Source organism: Cyprinodon variegatus, unplaced genomic scaffold, assembly GCF_000732505.1.
Source record: "Cyprinodon variegatus isolate N-32 unplaced genomic scaffold, C_variegatus-1.0 Scaffold10, whole genome shotgun sequence".
NCBI classification, from domain to species: domain Eukaryota; kingdom Metazoa; phylum Chordata; class Actinopteri; order Cyprinodontiformes; family Cyprinodontidae; genus Cyprinodon; species Cyprinodon variegatus.
Window position 1 is genome coordinate 2,432,572 of NW_015150463.1, and position 17,591 is coordinate 2,450,162.

Below are 17,591 nucleotides of genomic sequence, written 5' to 3' on the forward strand. Positions count from 1 at the left end.
AGTAGGCACTAGGCATGGTGGGTGCATCACTTCACCTGCCTCTCTTCTTACCCTGATTCGCCCATCACTCTGCCACAGGGTAAATCTGGACTCAGACCACATGACCTTCTTCCATTGCTCCACAGTCCAATCATTATGCTCCCTAGCAGATTGAAGCCTTTTTTTCCGGTTAGCCTCACTGATTAGTGGTTTTCTTATGGCTACACAGCTGTTCAGTCCTAATCCCTTGAGTTCCCTTTGCATTGTGCGTGTGGAAATGCTCTTACTTTCAGTATTAAACATAGCCCTGAGTTCTACTGCTGTTTTTCTTTGATTTGATCTCACCACACGTTTAAGTGATCGCCGATCACGATCATTCGGGATTTTTTTCCGGCCACATTTCTTCCTTGAAGATGATGGGTCCCCACTATCCTTCCAGTTTTTAATAATGCATTGGACAGTTCTTAACCCAAATTTAGTAGTTTCTGCAATCTCTTTAGATGTTTTCTCAAACAGAATAACATCTTTTCCACGACCATGGAAATGTGTCTTTCGACATGGTTGTTTAGGAAATGAGAAGCAAGTCATTGCATCAGTTGGGGTTAAATAACTTGTTGCCAGCTGAAAGATAATCGCCCATGCAGTAATTATCCAATAGGAAGCTCGTACCTATTTGCTTAGTTGAATCCAGGTGGTGACTTTTTTTTTTGGCCAGGCAGTGTAGAAGTATTCATAACCTTTGACCTGAAAGTCGCTTTTTTAAAGGTCCTATAATCATGGAACATTCAAATTTTGGGGTATCTTAACGCTTGTAACGTAACTAGAGCTGTAAAGGCAGCTCTGGTTGACATTAGAAAACGAAACAAAAATATTGTTGCACGTTCTAAAACTTCTAAAATTTCACAAAATAAATAAATAAAAGGGTTATTTAAAAATCAGAACTGAAGAGTTTTGAGCTCCCCCACTGAGAGAGGAGTGTGTTAGCTGTGAGGAGGGGGCTGCGGCAGAGGGGGTCCCTCTGTGTCCGCCTTGCTGCGTTTAGCGGGCAGCGTCTGGTCATGAGCCTTCCGGATGTGTCGGTATAAATCCCCAGACTGCGTGTAGCTCCTGTAGCAATAACGGCACTCATACGGACGCTCGCGCGTGTGCACGATGGCGTGGCGTCTCAGAGTGTACGTGCAGGAAAAAGTCTTCCCGCACACTCCGCATGTCGGCACGTCTTCCACAAAGTTGCCCATGGAGTCCTGGAGTTCTTGGAAGTAGGCGGGGGGGTCATGATGTTGCTGAGACGAGGACGGAGGAATGAGGGAGGCCGCGTCCTGGGAAGAAGGTCCGGCACCTGAAGACGAGGATGAAGGAGAAAGGGGGAAGGAGTAGTCGTTGGAATGAGGGGTTATCTGTAGGAGTCCCTGTGAATGTGTGGAGACAAAGTGCGGACTGCTTAGCTCTTCCTCCTGGATGTCCTCCTCATACTCCTCTTCCACATCCATCACAGATTCTTTCTCTCCGATGTCCTCTTTCTCCTCAAACTCTTCGTCAGAAATAACAATCGCCTCCTCTTTGATTTTCAAGATCTCCTCAACCTCGCCTGTCCTTCCTCCCCCCAGAGGTCGTGTTCTAGCTACAACCGAAGCTCCTGCTTCGTCCTCAGGATGCTGAAGAGTTTGCAGTCGGGGAGCAGCCTGAAGCTCTGAGCTCTGGAGAGTTACGGCACTCTGAATTCTGATCTGCATCGGTGTCTGTTCAGGTGCCGAGTGTCTGGAGTTTGTTTGGACGTGTTTGGTGGGGGCTTGGATAGACCTGACCGTCTGCTGATCTCTGTTTCTGTGATCATTCTCTGAGAGGTGTTCACCAGACGGTCTAAGAGGGTCTGGGTGGGCGCTGACAGAAAGACGGGATTTTGACAGGCTGAGAGACACCACAGGACGACCATCCGACTGTCTGAATGTGATCAGGGAGGAGGAAGAGGGGGAAGGCTGCTGGATGGCACTGTAGCTGGATACAAACAGATAAACAGATTCAGACTCAGTTATAAAGAAGAATCTCAATTAAGAACTAAGAACCAACTAAGAACTCCAGTAAACTCTGGTAACACATTAAAAGAATAAATCTTTATGTAGATGTTGACAATTATCAATCTGAATTTGGAAACTTGCAGTTTTATAAAGATCTCTGAGGTCCGGACCAACATACTCTGACAAGAAACAGACTCATCTTTACAGTGAGTAAAGCTTGACTCAATAACAGTGCTGTTAAAAAACACTAAACACATACAGCAGGATGCTGTAGACTGTTTAAAATTCCAACTTAATCTCTTTTGGTTTGTTAAAAACACCTTTTTCCTGTTGTGGCGACATTCTCTCTCCTGCACAGAGAGATGTTACCTCTGAAAGACATACATTACTGAGAGCATTTAAAAACAATACCTACGCTTAGTTGCAGAGAATGTCCCCTAAACCGTGGTTATTCAGATATTCAAAATCTGTTTACAATTAAAGGGTCACATATACCAAGTGTTTGATCAGATTAAATCATTTACAGCGGGACCTCTCTCATTATTCTAAGTAAGAGAATTTGCACGATCAGTGGCTGACTAAATACTTTTTGGCCCCACTGTAAGCATGCGTTGAACTTCTAGTGTTCTGATGTTGTACAAATGAGCAGTGGTGATTATTTTACTCTAAAGGTCTGAATGGGTGTGCAGATGGTGGCCAGTCGGAATGTTGATCGACAAAAACAATGCTCTGTTTTTGTTCCGAATCAGATCAGAATCAGTTTGACATGTTTGCGTGAAACATATTTGATCCGATCAGATTTTCAGTCCGATATGTGTCCATGTAAACATAACCGATCCAAATCGTCCCAATGGGACAGAACTTTTATTCTGAAAGAGAGATGGATTTAAAAAAAAAAAGATCTCCACTTCGCTTGTGTGCAATATAAGAGCGACATTTTTTTCCAGAAAATTAGACAGTTCCACACATGCTTAAATGATTTAATCTGATTCAAAGCTTGGTACATCGATACACATGTCATGATTGGATCAATTATTTTGTGTCTATGTAAGCAGGGATTTGGAATTTGCAGTTATAAACAAAACTAAAGCCACAGAAGCAGCCTGGACTCCCTGCAACAAAATGCATATTTCTTTGTTATTATTCACTGAACTGACACTTCACATAATAATTCCTGTTTTATTTAAATACTTTTTTCTATTGTAAGCTTAAAACAAGTAAAATAGTTATTAGTTTGATTTAAATCAGCTTCAAATTGATAAAAACAACCAACCAACAATAGAGTTTTACCTGTATGTTTCTGTGGTGCTACATGGACTGCAAAGAGAAGATCCTTCGTTTTGACTCCCTGGGCTCATCTTAGTCAGGCCTGCAGGGAGGAGGGCAGAAATGTTGGTCTGGGTCTGCACCAGCTCCCTGGATGGAGGCAGAGAAGTGATGTCCATGCCTGGTTGAGTAGTATCAGCGAGGTCAGGGCTCAGAGGAGTTTGTGTCTTAGATGAACCTCCACCACTCCTCTGCTGAGACTTCACACCCTCCACCGGACTCCTGTCTGCCACTTCTAAGACTGAGGAGGAAAGAGGTGCAGCTGTGCTCACTGGATTTGTGTGGTCTGCAACCATGGCTACCACAGGCTCAGTTGCATGCTCTCCTTCTGCCTCTGGTAGCCTCCTCTCTTCAGAGCGCGTGCTGTCCGCCTCAGCCAGAGGCCCTCGTCTCTGCAGTCGCCTCTTACACACTCTTACAACCTCGTTCATATGCAAAAAGCTCGCTGCTGCCAAGATGTCCTCCACAGGAGGAGACTCTTCCAGATGCAAAACACCTTCGTAGACAAAGTCCAACAGCAAGCCAAACGCAGCAGATGTGACAATATCATTGTCAAGTGTCACGCAGCTGCTGGTGCTGCTCCCTGCAGGGGAGTCCGAGTAGAACATGTGAAAGAACGGGGAGCATGAGGCCAAAACCGCCCGGTGAGCCAGGAAACGGGATGAGCCCACTTGTACAGTGCAATCACAGAGAAAGCCCCGCTGCCGCTGGGAACGCAGCGCCGACAGCAGCTGCTGGGAATGCTGGGGAAATTCCATGACCTGAGGGACAGACACAGATCCAGAATGAAACGCTACAGGGATATTTCACATATGAGATACAGGATTCATGCAAGAAATTTTTATTTCCTCATTTTCTCCTCCAATGTGGCTCTTTTCCTTTGGTATCTGATGTGATGGGACTTCATTAATCAATCCAGAACATGCAACAGATTCTTGATTTTAAATGAGGCTTGGAAAATTTGGAAGCCATGTAAACATTTTAAAGCTGTTATTCTACTTAAAATATTCTTGAACTGTTTTTTCTTTGAAGCAGATTATATCATCTTATTAAAAGGGAAGTGTTTTGCAAAACATAACATCAATATGAAAGGCTGGACGCAGCAGAAGTTGCACAAGGAACTACATCAGCAGGCTAACCTTCTTCTCTGTGCATTCTGATATGTAGTCTAGTTAACCTTACCTGGGTGTGCCACAGTGTTGCTAGACTGTGTGTTTTGTTTTAAGTGCTTAATGTTACTATCTAATTTAACATTGTATACATATAGTAGCAAAATCAAGTAGCAACTGTTGAATACAAGTTTAAAACTCACGATGAGGACAGTTATAAGTTTCCTTTTTCGAGCTCTTGCTCTGACAGCCTGATCTCCAGAGTGCTGCTTTACGTTACCGTATCCCCCTCTCCATGGCAACCAGACTGGATTTCTGAGTCCAAAGCCAAGAACCGAACCTTTTCGTAAAACAACATACATTAACAGCTAGAAAACGAATTAAGGAAAGCTACAACATCGTATAAAACCCATAAAACACAGATTTCTTCACATATTATGCAAGCAAAAGGGGGGAAAAAAGGCATTAGCTCAATGACGCTATCACTAGTTAGCAAGTTAGCTCAACGTCTGTGAAATTATGTACACCTGGAACTTTGAAGCCGACAAGTTTCAGACCCAAAGAAATGTTTAAACGTATCTTACAGATCTCGAAATTAATGTTATCGTAAATGGTAGATTATTTTTACCTGCTTTCACTGTTATGTTTCCCAACAAGAGGGTTCTTCTTCTTCTTTTCTATTATGGCGGATTGCAAGCAACTTTAAGCTGCATGCTGCCACCTACCGTACATGACTGTGTAGCAACATTACTTTACATCAAATTCTATTTTTTAATTTTCTGTGGATAAATAAACAATGCTTTCCTTAATATTTCCTTCATTTCCCAATATCCCTTTAAGACTCCATTCTTGGCCTGACTTTCCAACCATCCTTCTCAATTTCTCCCTTTCATGTTCATAAGTTTTACAGTTGATCAGTACATGTTCCACATTTTCTTTTTCTCCACATCCTTCACATTTATCATTATGTTTCCTTCCTATTAAATATAAATTTTCATTTAAATAGGTATGACCCACTCTTACTCTGATGATTATTACTACTTCCCTTTTTTTTTTCTCTAATTAATGATTCTATTTAATACTGATGTTTATACCTTATATAACCCTCTTCCTTTCTTATACTCATTTTACCTCTTTTTCCATTTATTTACTCTTAATAAGTGATTTCCCTTCCCCTTTCCCAAAAGGAATTGTAATGGTTATTGTTCCCTCTAAAGCCCTTTTTTGCTAATATATCTGCTTTTTCATTGCCTTTTACACCTTCATGTGCTGGAATCCAACATAACCAAATATCAATGCCACCCCTATATAATATATATATAATCTAAATAGACTGTGCTTGATTTCTAATACTAAATCTTTTCTATAATTTCCTTCTCCCTGAATCATTTCTAAAACTGCTTTGGAATCTGTACAAACCACCACCCTGTCTGGTCTAACCTCCTCTACCCACCGTAAGCTTAGTATAATTGCCACAATTTCTGATTTTCTTTTAGAAATGTATATCTTAAACTCTGGTATATATATATATATATATTGCTATTCCCACACATCCTTTTAAATTCTTAAAACCATATGAATATATTTTAAGGTAGTTATAATATCAGTTTCTTAAATATATATCACTCTTTATCCCTATTTCATTTAAATTCCAATAATTTTTCATTTTAAGAAGTCTCGTGTCTACATTTATCTCAGGGAATAGCCAAGGAGGAATAACACTAAACAGCAGGGTCCTTGGACAAAATTCAGAAACCAAAAGCAAAAAGTTTGTTAAATCACCTCTCCAATTTAATTCAGCCCTCCCTCGATACAAATAAAAAAATAATGCTTACTTGGCTTTTTTTGTGTTTGTGTGTGTTTTATATTTTCTATTATTTTTATTTATTCATTTATCATTCATAATTCTGTTATATTCGACATATGTAATTATAGAGATATCCTTGGATTTCGATTTTTTTTCTCTCTTTCTGAAGTGCATAAACTACTAAGGTCGATGTTTGGTACATTGCCCAAAATTAATTTAAGAAAGGGTTTTCAAAAGATTAAAACAGGTAAAAACCAGTTTTAAAGACCAAAAACGCCCTGCTCCTGACAGCTGTGGCGCCTGAAACCAGGCACTGTTTTAGTCTTATATTGCCTAATGTAGACATTAAAACGACTTCTTTTACTTCTCTGCTACTCTTTGTAATACATGAGGATTATTTTATAGTTTAAGTTTGTTGCATTGAATGTTAGTCATAGTGAATTCAGCTTAGTACTGCATTGTAACATTATACAGCAAGTCTTTACCACAGCGAGCGAAAAGCAGTCAAATTATTTCCTATATAAGTTGTAATGCATATTTGTGTCCTGTTGCTATGACGATTTGCCATAAACTAAACATCTGTTTACCTCGAAACTTGAAAGAAAAGAAAAAAATATTAAGAAAAGTGTTAGGAGGTATGATTGACTATATGTTCTGTTTTATCATACTGTATTGTTTGAATTTGTCATCGTTACTGTTCCAAATAAAGTTATAAAAAATAAACAGCAGGTTTGCGTTTCTTTCTCTACGGTGCTAGTTTGCAGCTTCCTGAGATGTCGCCACCTACCGGCTGAGGTAAGAAAAAAACAGGAAGTGAGAATAAGAACACGAGCAGAAGCAGAAGGGTCGCTGCACTTATGAGCTGTTTGAATGGAGGCGACTGTTTGTTAGGTATTAATGAATAGACCTAATAGGCTACATAACTTAATGAAGCACAAAATGTGCCAAAGCTAATTGTAGATAAATTCCTTTAATGACTCAATCCTCAAGCGCAAACCCTGATCCACCTTTATTTTAATGGACAGAGGAAGAGGAAGAAGAGGTAAAGAAGAGGTGAGAACAATATTAACTGAATAAGTTATTCAGCTTGTTGCCTTTCTAATTGTTGGATTATAAGATGTTTAACTATGATTATCAGGATGCATGGGAGGTTTTACACTGTTAAGTCTAAATATAAATCCAGGCTATAATTAGGATGGAAGAAGGTTGAGTGTGTATTAGATGATCCCTTCTTTCCCAGCAGGACAGAGATGTCCGTCTGTCCAAATCAATGTCTTATGTGCTTCGTCATGGAGCTGCAAAGATGGGGCTTCAACTGGCCACAGGTGAGCTCATACTTGCTGTTTTCTACACAAATGTGTATACAAAACTTCCAACAAATGGCCATTATAATAACGCTTAAATTTTCCTCTTATATTGTCACTATGTAAAAGGTGACAATTTAATTCAATATATGTCAAGATGGTGTTCTCGATATGAAGACGTTAGCGGAGACTTTGCTGCATGTAAACAGTTTAAAAATAGCAAGTAGATTTATTCAGACTAAACATTAAATGTGTGACCAGATTCCCTAACGGCTCTTATCTCCACAGATGGTTTCCTGTACGTGAAGGACCTCTTGGCTCACCCCCAGTTTCACATGTACACATCAGAAGACATCGAAAGAGTCGTTGCTACAAACGAAAAGCAACGCTTTAAGCTCCGCTCCCACCCAGACGATGGCCGGCTGCAGATTAGAGCCAATCAGGGACATTCTGTACAGGCAGGCAAAACCGATACAACAAATGGGTTTTTAATCCAACTGGTTCTAGATTCAGGCAAACCTGAAATGAACGGTCCAATTCAGATGCTGTTACAAACAGTTAAACTCAATGTAAACTTTCTTTGATTAAAAATAACCTAAGGAAGCTTAGCTTTCTCATTCTGACTAAGCATGTGGTGACAGTGGGGGGAAACGCCTATCTTTAAACTGGAGGGATGATAGTCTAGTTTTCAAAACTAGCTGAGAGGTAGAAGTACTTTGATGGGAAGAGAAGACAAAGATAATGGCAGTAGGAGTTCTGTTAATGAATCATGGGGAGAGACATAGCCAAACACACTGAGCCAGAAAGATACTCTATGGGGCAGAAATTTCAAAAATGTCATTCGTATAAAGAACAAGTATCCTCACACCCCTGATTGTAATAAATTATCTGCAACATTCTACTTAATTTATGTGCAATTTTATTAATTCTTAACAAGTTTCACTTTATATAAGCTAATCTTTCCTTGAGGTCAGTTGCAAAATGTGTCCTTTAATGACCTGAGATATCATCTCCTTTTGCCTAGATGTGTAGAAAATTTCAAAATAATTTACATAAGAGTTTGATTTTTTTTTTTTACTGCATTTAAGAAACTGCCTTTCTGTAAACTACCTTTATATATCTGGGAACAGGTAATGGATCTGGAGCTAAAACCAGTCCTAGCTGGTTCTCTGGACTGCCCCACTGAAGCCGTTCATGGCTCCTATCTCCGCAACTGGGTGTCCATTCAACAACATGGTCTGAGCCGCATGAATAGGACTCACATTCACCTGGCGCCTGGCCTTCCAGGGGAAGATGGCGTCATAAGCGGTATTCTTTCTGTTTGAATCTGAAAGGAAAAGTCTGTTAGCTAAACCTCCTAGAATGGCCTTATATCTTTTCCCACCAGGCATGCGGAAAAACTGTGATCTGGCTGTGTTTATTGATGTCCCCAGAGCACTGGCTGGTAAGATGAGCTTCTAATGTCCAACACTCTGCATCTGTGTTTAAAGAAACTGACCTTTTTAACAGTGATTTTATTTGTGTGTTTCCGATTCATACAGATGGTATCGAGTTCTTCTGGTCAGAGAATAACGTGTTGCTGACTCCAGGTGATTCTGAGGGTAAACTCCTTCCCAAATACTTCACACGAGCCCTGAGACTCAGGCCTACAAGTACGAAAAACTAAACACACAAATTCTTATTAAGAAACCAGACGAAGTTCCAGTGTTAAGTCATTTAATTTTCCCACTGTTTCTTTTTCAGGGAGCGTCCTTCCCCTGCAGTAAAGGCTGCAGAGCTTGAAACTAGATCTTCTAACCAAGCACAAGCCCACTTTTGCTATATTTTGTTCTTGGTCTCCATGGTTACACCAGTTTTGCTGCTCTTTGTAATGACACTATGGTGCACATGAGAAACCTTTATTTATTTTCATTATAAACACTACAGTGCCATGGTTAATAATTCATGTTGCATTAGCTTTTTCATATTACAAATGACAAATTCTAATATATTGTACTTGGGTTTAATGTGAGAAAGCAAAGAAGCCAATCAGAATCAGACATACTTTAATAATCCCAGAGGGAAATTAGTTATTATGAGGTGGAGGGTATATAGTATATATATATTTTTATTGCAAATAATCAGAAAGATGTGGCATGTATCTGTATTCAGCCTTTAACACCCCTAAAGTAAATCAATTCTACCTATGCCCTTTAGATGTGGCAGAAATCTTGCCTTTGTGAAAGAGAAGCAGGAAGAGAGTCTTTGTTGAAACAGCAAACGCACAAAATAATTAACTCCAGACTTACAAGACGAAAGTTTTGAGTTACATATATAAAATAGTAGCTCATGATGCACGGTGGTGGCAGCATAGGCTGTGGGAAAGCTTTGTTCAGCAGGGAGAAGAAACCTGGTTATCTATGATAAGGATGGAGGGAGTAAGAAAACAAAGAATATTGTTAAAGGCTGCAAAAGATTTGATATTAGGGCGGATGTTAACGATCTATAGGACAGTGACCTTAAACATGCAGCCAAGGAATGGACTGGATCTCATATTAATGGTGAAGAAGGTTCTAGTCAAAGCTCTGACCCGAATCAAGTTGGTCATCTGCCGGAAGACAGAGGAGAATCCAAGGTTTTTTTACCCAGTCTGACTGAGCTGTAGCTGTTTTTTTTGTTGTTGTTTTAAAGGAGAATTGGCAAATATTTCCGTCTGTTGATATGCAACTCAGGTAAAGGCATAACCCCAAAAGACTTGTAGCTGAAATTGTAGCAAATGGTATCAGATGCTAATTGGAAGACAGTAGTGTCTAACATGTTGAAAACCGTGTGTCATTTTACTTCCACATCACTATTATGAGAAATTTGTGTTGACCTATCACATAAAATCTCACTGTAATAAATCAAGACCATTTCTAATAACAAAGGAAGTATTAGCATGTTGCCGAGGTCAGCGGCAAATAAACCAGAAGAAACAAATTATGTATTTTAATCATCTGTAAATAAAGAGTTAACTTTCTGTGTTTTTGAGTGGTCTCTACATTTGAATCACAGCAGACACTGGAGAACCTTAATAGTTTCTTGTACAATTATAGAAACATGCATACATGTGTGAGATATTTGTTTAGGAGACATCATAAACTTATCTATATTGCTGTGTCCCCCAGGAGAGAAAACCTGAATCACTTGCTTTTGTCCTCAATATTATTATTAGTGGGAAAAGCTAATACAGGTTTCTTTGTTGGGACAATACAGTCAGTTCAATAAATTAGAATATTATTGAAAACTTAATTTTTATTAGTAACTCAAATAACTGAGACAAATCTTAAAGAATAATTAACTCAGCAATGTTTTATTTATACTAACTATGATGATTTCCACTTATAGGCAACAAAAGTATGACATTTAAGCTTAGAATATTCTATCAGACCAATAAAGAGAAAACATGATTAAAACATAAATGAGGCTTTAATGAAACATGTTTTATACCAGTTTATAAGTTGGAATTTTCAGACTGGAGACATACTTAAAGTGTAACTCACCCCAAAATACAATTTTTTCCATTCAAAATGAATAACTGTGCCCTATGGGGTGCTGTATTAATGTCACTGTTAATGTTTTTACATTTTCAAGTGAGATTTTATTACTTCGGCAATTTCCATCTGAAAACCGCCTTTGTGCTGCAACAATGATTGAATGGTGGCTTTTGCAGTTAACATTCGGTTCAAACGGTACATGCAGCACAGGCCTATGTCATAGGTACAGGCATCCTCTCCCTGCCCTGGGATACAAAAGGAACTCATTGAGACGCACGGCTCCATAACGAGTCACGCCTTCCTCCTTTACCTCAGCAGAACCTGGCAGCACCTGTTCTAAGCATGGTGCAGTGAGTGCTGTCTGAACTGATAGGGCTCTGGCTCACTGGGCTCTATAAAGCCTCCCTCGATCACAGGGGAATGGAGCATGAAGCTGATGAAGCTCCCCACACTTAACCTGACCCCTCATGGTTTCTCTGCACTGACCACTTTGGTGGCTTTTTTTCAAAACCTAACTCTTAGTGAGGTTATGGTATTAAATCAGGATGAGTTCCACTTCAATGACTATGACTCTTTAGCCCAGGCATCCCCAAAGTTGGTCCTGGAGGGCCGCTGTCCTGCAGGTTTTAGAGGTTTCTCCGCTTTAGAACAGCTGATTCTGATGATTGCATATCAGCAAAAGCCTGTTAATCAACTGTCAATGTAAATCAGCTGTGCTGGAGCAGGGAAACCTCTAAAACCTACAGGACAGCGGCCCTCAAGGACCAACTTTGGGGATGCCTGCTTTAGCCTCTGCAGATTCAGTATTAATACATGTCTTTCCAGAACAAAGCTGATTACAAATAATGATTGATGACTTGTGGTTTTGGAGCCTCTATAATTTGAACCAGCAGTGGTTTATCACATAGGAGCTGACATGTGGATGTCTGATGGATATTACAATCCATCAGTTTGGATAGAAGGTGGTAGGACTGAGAGCGAGGGGCCAGGCTGGATCCTCTCTTAAAAAAAAATAAAAAATTGAAAGTCAGTCTTTGTGTTTCAGTATTATAGAGCTTCATGGCCTCCGGTCAGCTTATGGAAGAGCTCCTCATTGAGCGTTTCGCTCTTCTCACGGCTGCGTGTGGACATGAAGATGTAGCCTCCGATGAACTCGTGAACGATTTTACAGTCGGCGGTGATGCATCCGAAGGCGATGTTCACGTTCCCTTCAAACTCGATGGCCACCTGGACAGAAAGTTACCCAGAAGGAAACATTAGTTTGGGAAAGAGAATCACTTGTAGGGAAAACCAAAACCTTGCAAATAAGATTTGAGGTTTTTGCCGAGAGTTGTTAAAACATTAAACACATGCTTAGAAATGAGAAAATAAAACCCTTTAGTTGCAGTTTATATTATTCCAGCAGATTTTTTCTGAGGGGAGATTGATGAATGCATGAGTGTGACCTGTTTTATGTCCCAGTTCACGTTCCACTGCTTCATGTTGTTGTATCGCCAGGTCTTCACCACATCGCCCACTCCCAAATCGATACGGATCAGGCGGTTGGGCGCTATGCCCAGAACCTCATCCTTTCTGCTTCCTTTAAACCTATTGGGCAGAAAGCATGTATAAATACATGTGAACACAATTTCCGCCGTTCTTGTGCCTTTATGCCTATCTTTTTGAATGGTTCTGTTATTATTATTATTGCCTTTTATCACATAAATGACTGATTTTACCAGAAAGATGGTTCTCGTTAACTATTGTTAACTATTCATACGCCAAATAGATGCATATAAATCATTATCAGAGGAACGTTAATTGTAGCATTTTTTATTGCAGATAAAAATCAAAATCTTCTCAGCAACACCAGTGGAAAAAAAACAAAATAAAAAGCCCAGACAAGGAGACTAAGACCTCACTCTATTTACACCACAGTTTAACAAAGGACAGTATAAAATTATCAAGATCGTTTCAAAACAGGTAAGCAAGAGTTTCTACCTCTGCTGCTGAAATGTTAAAACAGATATTAGTTAAAGTAAGGTTATATATAACCTTACTTTTTTAATATATAAGGTTATATATAACTTTTACTAAAATTTTGATAAATGTAGTTTAGCCCAAAATTATAATTATTAGTATCCCAGGTTTGAAAAATGTTCACTTTTTTCAGTTTTGAAGTTTATTTCTGATAGAGAAGTTCAAAATCTCATAAAGATGGAAAAAACTGGTTAAAAGGACTGACCGTTTAGAAAAAAAAAATACAGTTTTAAAATTTTTATTTAATAAAGAAATGGAATAACGAAGTAATTTAAAACTATTTTGTTGACTGGCTTTTTCCTGTCATAGAACATCAAAAACTAGTATTTTCTATTATGCATCTCTGTTGATCAGCTCCAAGCCTTTTTGTTGGAATGCCTCCTTAAAATCACCCTAATCTTTAGCTCCCTCTTAGATTTTCTTTCAGATTCAAGTCAGGAATCTACTTCAGCTAAGAAAAAATGTATCTTATGAAGTCAGAGGAAAAATTTTGGTAAAATAAAGAGACCCCCCCATTAGACATTTAAGCAGAGGTCTAGATCTGAGAAGCAGGTTACCACGGTGAACTGTTCAGCTGTAAGCGATCTCTAAATGATGCATGATGCATGAGTAAAGCTCATGCATCTAGTCTCTGTGGAGATGCATCCACACTTAGACTAGCTGCACACATTCAAATAAAAAAAACTACTGGAAACACTTAACATTCAAACTTGAGATGCATAGACTTTATTAATAACATTGGAAGCTAAGTCACTCCCTTGCATAGGAGTGTATCCTGTTAATAAAAATTATTGTGGGGCTCCTTTGCCTTCCTACTTTTCTTGCTTTGTACAAATACTAAAAGCCTCAGAACTGAATGCTGTGACCACTTTGCATTATTAAAGTGCTAAAATCTATGCTCTTGTAATCTTTAAACTGTTTTACAGTGAATTCACTGCTGGTACTAAAAGGACTGGACTAGGGTGTTATAACTTTTAAAGCGCCATTTTACAACCAAAACTCGATGTAATGATCTCGGTACTAATGCTGCACTGCAAAAAATTTAATTCTAAATAAGTCATTGTTTTCTTAAAGTGCATTTTGTCTTGAATTGAGGAGGTGAGACACTTTGCAAATGGAACAAGACAATTTACATTAGAAATAAGAAAAAAAAACATCTGCATTGTCTTATTTAAAGTGCATATTATCNACTATATAACCAGCCATTGGACCAGTCATCAGGGCCAGATTATCTCCTACCATCCTGGTAAAACTAATCCAGCATCATCCTGTTTGCCTGCCTACATGTCTATCTGCTACGTGACCTGTTCTGCCTTCTGCTATAGAGCCTGACTCTGTTCTGACTTTGCCTGCCTGCCCAGAGATCTAATCTGTTCTGCCTCTGGACCTCCGAATCTGCCTGGCCTGGACTGCCTGCCTTCATGTCCGACCTTTTCTGCCTTCCTCTCTCTGGATCACTAACCCGACAAAACCCCACACAACCTGCAGGCCTATCTGCCTGTCGCCTAACAGCCTGCTCCTCTCACGCCTTGCCAATCCCCGGACCTCTAAGCTCCAGCACTGCTCGCCAAACACGTTTCTGAAATAAACTGAATTCAAACATCACTGACCTGTCTTGGTTGGATTTTGGGTCCTGCCTCTGTTCCTCACACTTATTGTGTAAAGAATTTCATTCATTTCAGGCTTATTAGATTGTACCAAATATTTTTTTTCTGTTCTCCTCCCTAACATGGGGAATCACATTGTTATTAATCTGCTCCTCCACACATTCAATGACATCCCTATGATAGCAGCATTACTCTAATAAGAGCAATGGTAAAGAGATAAGGTCAGCAGATCTGCAGAACTACAATTAACCACACTCACTTCAGCATCTCATTAATAGAACTTTTGTCTTTTTTTAAACCTTGTTATATATTAACATCAGTAATAAAATGTTCATCACTTAACAGAAATCAAAGCTTTTACACACAAACCCACAGCTTTTCAGCAAAGGCTCATTTCAGTTTCACATTCAATCTTTACTTTTCTAAGTAGCAGCCAGCTGTGCTGCAAGGCTAGCACTAGTCCCTTTTGAGCTTATACCTGAGAAAAGGAAAATAACTGTTTTTTCAGCTTCTTCCAGCTTTGCTACTAGTAGGATCTCATATTCAGGGATTATGGGTAGTGACGTTGCTACAGTGATTTTCATATCGGCTGCGTTCTGCTGCATCAGATCCATTAAAACTTTACCTGACAACCACATATGAGAGTCCAAAATCAGGCAGGGCCTGCCAGATCTGCAGGAAGCGCATCAGTGCATCTGTCAGGGAGAGCTGAGCCACATTCTGGTAGGCATCCAGGATACGAGGGGTCAGCTGGAGGGGCAGGTAGAGGAAAACCTCTTTAGTTTAAAGGTAAAGACGCTTTAATATTTAGATTTATGCTTTTTAGAGAAATGCATTCCTGTTTTTTGACAAACACATTCAGTGGAGCAAACAGGAATAATAAATACTGTCTATCCTGTACTTGAGCAAACAGAGTTTCTTCCTCTACCTGTTTGGGTTTGTATTTCTTATGGTAGCGTGGTGACACCAAACTGTGAGTGTTGATGCTTTCATCGTTGGAAGCTGCATTATTACTAGAGCCAGAGTTGGTCTTCTGCATGGCCAGAAAGGAACGGATGCTCTGGATTTCACTCTGGAAGCTGCTGTCTGCCAGGCTCTTGCCTTTAGAGGCCAGCCGACACCCGGCCATCCACTGAGCGTATTGTTGCTCCTGCAAAACAAGCATTAGACACAGGAGGGGGGAGCTGATACAGGAACAGCTTTGGGGCAAAACTAAGATGAAAACAGTGATGTTTGGCCTCACGTTCTCACAGCGCAGATAGACCTCGTTCATGCCTTCAGGTGCAGGGATCAGCAGTCTGATTAGGAACTTCTGGGCTGCCACGTTAACGTCCGGAGCCACCTCACAGCCTGGCAGACGGACATTTAGCAAAGTCACACACTGTGTTTTAATAAGCAGCATTGGCTTAACGATGAACCTCTTTACCTACCACATTCTTTCTGGACAATTATTTAGTAGAATGACATATTTTCCTAATGTTTTCAGTACCTTTCAGGTTAATCTGTTGAATGGGTTCTCCAATGCTCTCCTCTTTGCTCTTGAAGTAGGAGATAGACGTATCCTGGAATTTGAACCAGTACTGCTTATATCCCTTCAGAGTTAGCCTCTTTGGCCTGAAGAACATGATCATATTGCTCAGTTCCATCCAAGACAGTCTTTTCTAAATGAAACCAAGTTTAACCAAAGTCATATGAGCATTTAGGAAAACAAATACATACCTGAAAATCTTCAAGTAGTCATTGAGTTCTGGCGCCGTCATGTTTTCCTGAATAACAGTTCATGACAGATGATTATCTACTCCGTGATGTTTTTTTTAAATGATTACAATCAAAACGCATAATTTTTGCAAGCTGTATAACATGTCAGTAGCTCAGAGATTAAGTTTTAAATTTAGCAGTAATTAGGATCATATATGCTGGATTTTGAATGAAAACTAAAGCTACCAGCAGGTCGGAGGCGGAGCTGCTCTCTCCCTCCATCTTAACCTCCAGGGACTGAAGGGCCGACTCCAGGTCGTCCAGGGCCGTGTTAGAAGTCAGCATCCGGGGCTCCGACAGGGACACCTTGTTGATGTGGTACTAGAATGGTTGACAGAAATATTAAAGCTGTGAGCTTAAAATCATGAGGCATGCTAGGTTTCTGTTTCTAAACATGAAGTGACGCAGAAGTAACAGGAACTTCTGGTGCAGTGATTTTATCCTATATATAAAAGCACTTCCAACAAATGCAAATGAAGTCAATTTATGAATCTGTAAATTTACCAGCGATAACCAGAAGTTATAATCCCTCGTCTGACTTCATTTGTCTCATGCATCTTTGTAATCCTTATACATTTGTTCTAGCATATTTCTCTTTAGAGCCTGCTGTATCCTTTTGAATCATTTTAAGCCTGAGCTTTTACTAAACCATTTATGTGTTCTTGATTTATGGGATTCTTTTTTAAATGTATTATATTATGAGTTTTTTTTTTCTTTTTCACCTCCTGGTTTTGATTCTAAATACTATGAAACACTAAAAAGTGTATCCTAGAGCCAATAAATGAGTCGTTTGGTAGCAAATCAATTCCAAAACATCAGACCTCAAAAGTTTTTTCACCCTTTAATGAAGGAGATTAGGCATTCTGAGTTTGTTTTTTGTTTTTTTTGTTTGTTTTGTTTGGTGCACTACATGATATAGTGACAGGGCAGGGCCACAATATGCTCAGGCCTAAATCGTCTCTGGGCCACGCTACTCTGCCAGCTCTTCCTCCTGTCCAGTAACAAGTGAATAAAGGCCATGCAACCTTTTACTTATTTCCTCCTTGATCTAATTCCATTTCCTTTATTTTGATGAAGCTTTAATTTGGAAATGCATTCTCCAATAAATGACTTTTAAATTTAAAACTGAATGCAGAATGTGTTAAAGGTGTA

General features: G+C 39.5%; 3 protein-coding genes across 6 annotated transcripts in view; 1 reads left to right on the top strand and 2 right to left on the bottom strand.

Moving 5' to 3' along the window:
* Positions 1-490: 490 nt before the first annotated feature.
* zbtb3 (zinc finger and BTB domain containing 3) lies at positions 491-5,119 on the bottom strand. Of its 3 annotated transcripts, XM_015378950.1 has the most exons (5): positions 5,058-5,119; positions 4,633-4,769; positions 3,442-4,081; positions 3,285-3,363; positions 491-1,974 (listed from the first exon to the last, which is right to left on the bottom strand). In XM_015378950.1, the coding sequence occupies exons 3-5, from the start codon at positions 4,076-4,078 to the stop codon at positions 960-962; spliced, it is 1,731 nt and encodes a 576-aa protein (XP_015234436.1). In that variant the 5' UTR covers positions 4,079-4,081; positions 4,633-4,769; positions 5,058-5,119; the 3' UTR covers positions 491-959. The 3 variants fall into 3 exon arrangements, with proteins under 3 accessions (XP_015234436.1, XP_015234418.1, XP_015234427.1); XM_015378932.1 differs by having other exon boundaries at positions 3,285-4,081; XM_015378941.1 differs by lacking the exon at positions 4,633-4,769 and having other exon boundaries at positions 3,285-4,081; positions 5,058-5,100.
* A 1,918-nt stretch (positions 5,120-7,037) lies between these two features.
* Positions 7,038-9,306, top strand: trpt1 (tRNA phosphotransferase 1). The gene is made up of 7 exons (XM_015379268.1): positions 7,038-7,289; positions 7,480-7,561; positions 7,829-7,998; positions 8,671-8,848; positions 8,928-8,984; positions 9,082-9,192; positions 9,284-9,306. The coding sequence occupies exons 1-7, from the start codon at positions 7,254-7,256 to the stop codon at positions 9,304-9,306; spliced, it is 657 nt and encodes a 218-aa protein (XP_015234754.1). The 5' UTR covers positions 7,038-7,253.
* A 1,559-nt stretch (positions 9,307-10,865) lies between these two features.
* fermt3 (fermitin family member 3) overlaps positions 10,866-17,591 on the bottom strand; it is a 14,061-nt gene continuing 7,335 nt past the window's right edge. For both annotated transcript variants that reach the window (XM_015379084.1, XM_015379075.1), the window contains exons 8-15: positions 16,626-16,760; positions 16,401-16,447; positions 16,171-16,295; positions 15,925-16,031; positions 15,610-15,831; positions 15,307-15,431; positions 12,501-12,642; positions 10,866-12,282 (exon numbers count right to left, since the gene is read on the bottom strand). In XM_015379084.1, coding sequence (XP_015234570.1) covers positions 12,103-12,282; positions 12,501-12,642; positions 15,307-15,431; positions 15,610-15,831; positions 15,925-16,031; positions 16,171-16,295; positions 16,401-16,447; positions 16,626-16,760 — 1,083 coding nt within the window. In that variant the 3' untranslated portion in view covers positions 10,866-12,102. The remainder of the gene's footprint in view (positions 12,283-12,500; positions 12,643-15,306; positions 15,432-15,609; positions 15,832-15,924; positions 16,032-16,170; positions 16,296-16,400; positions 16,448-16,625; positions 16,761-17,591) is intronic.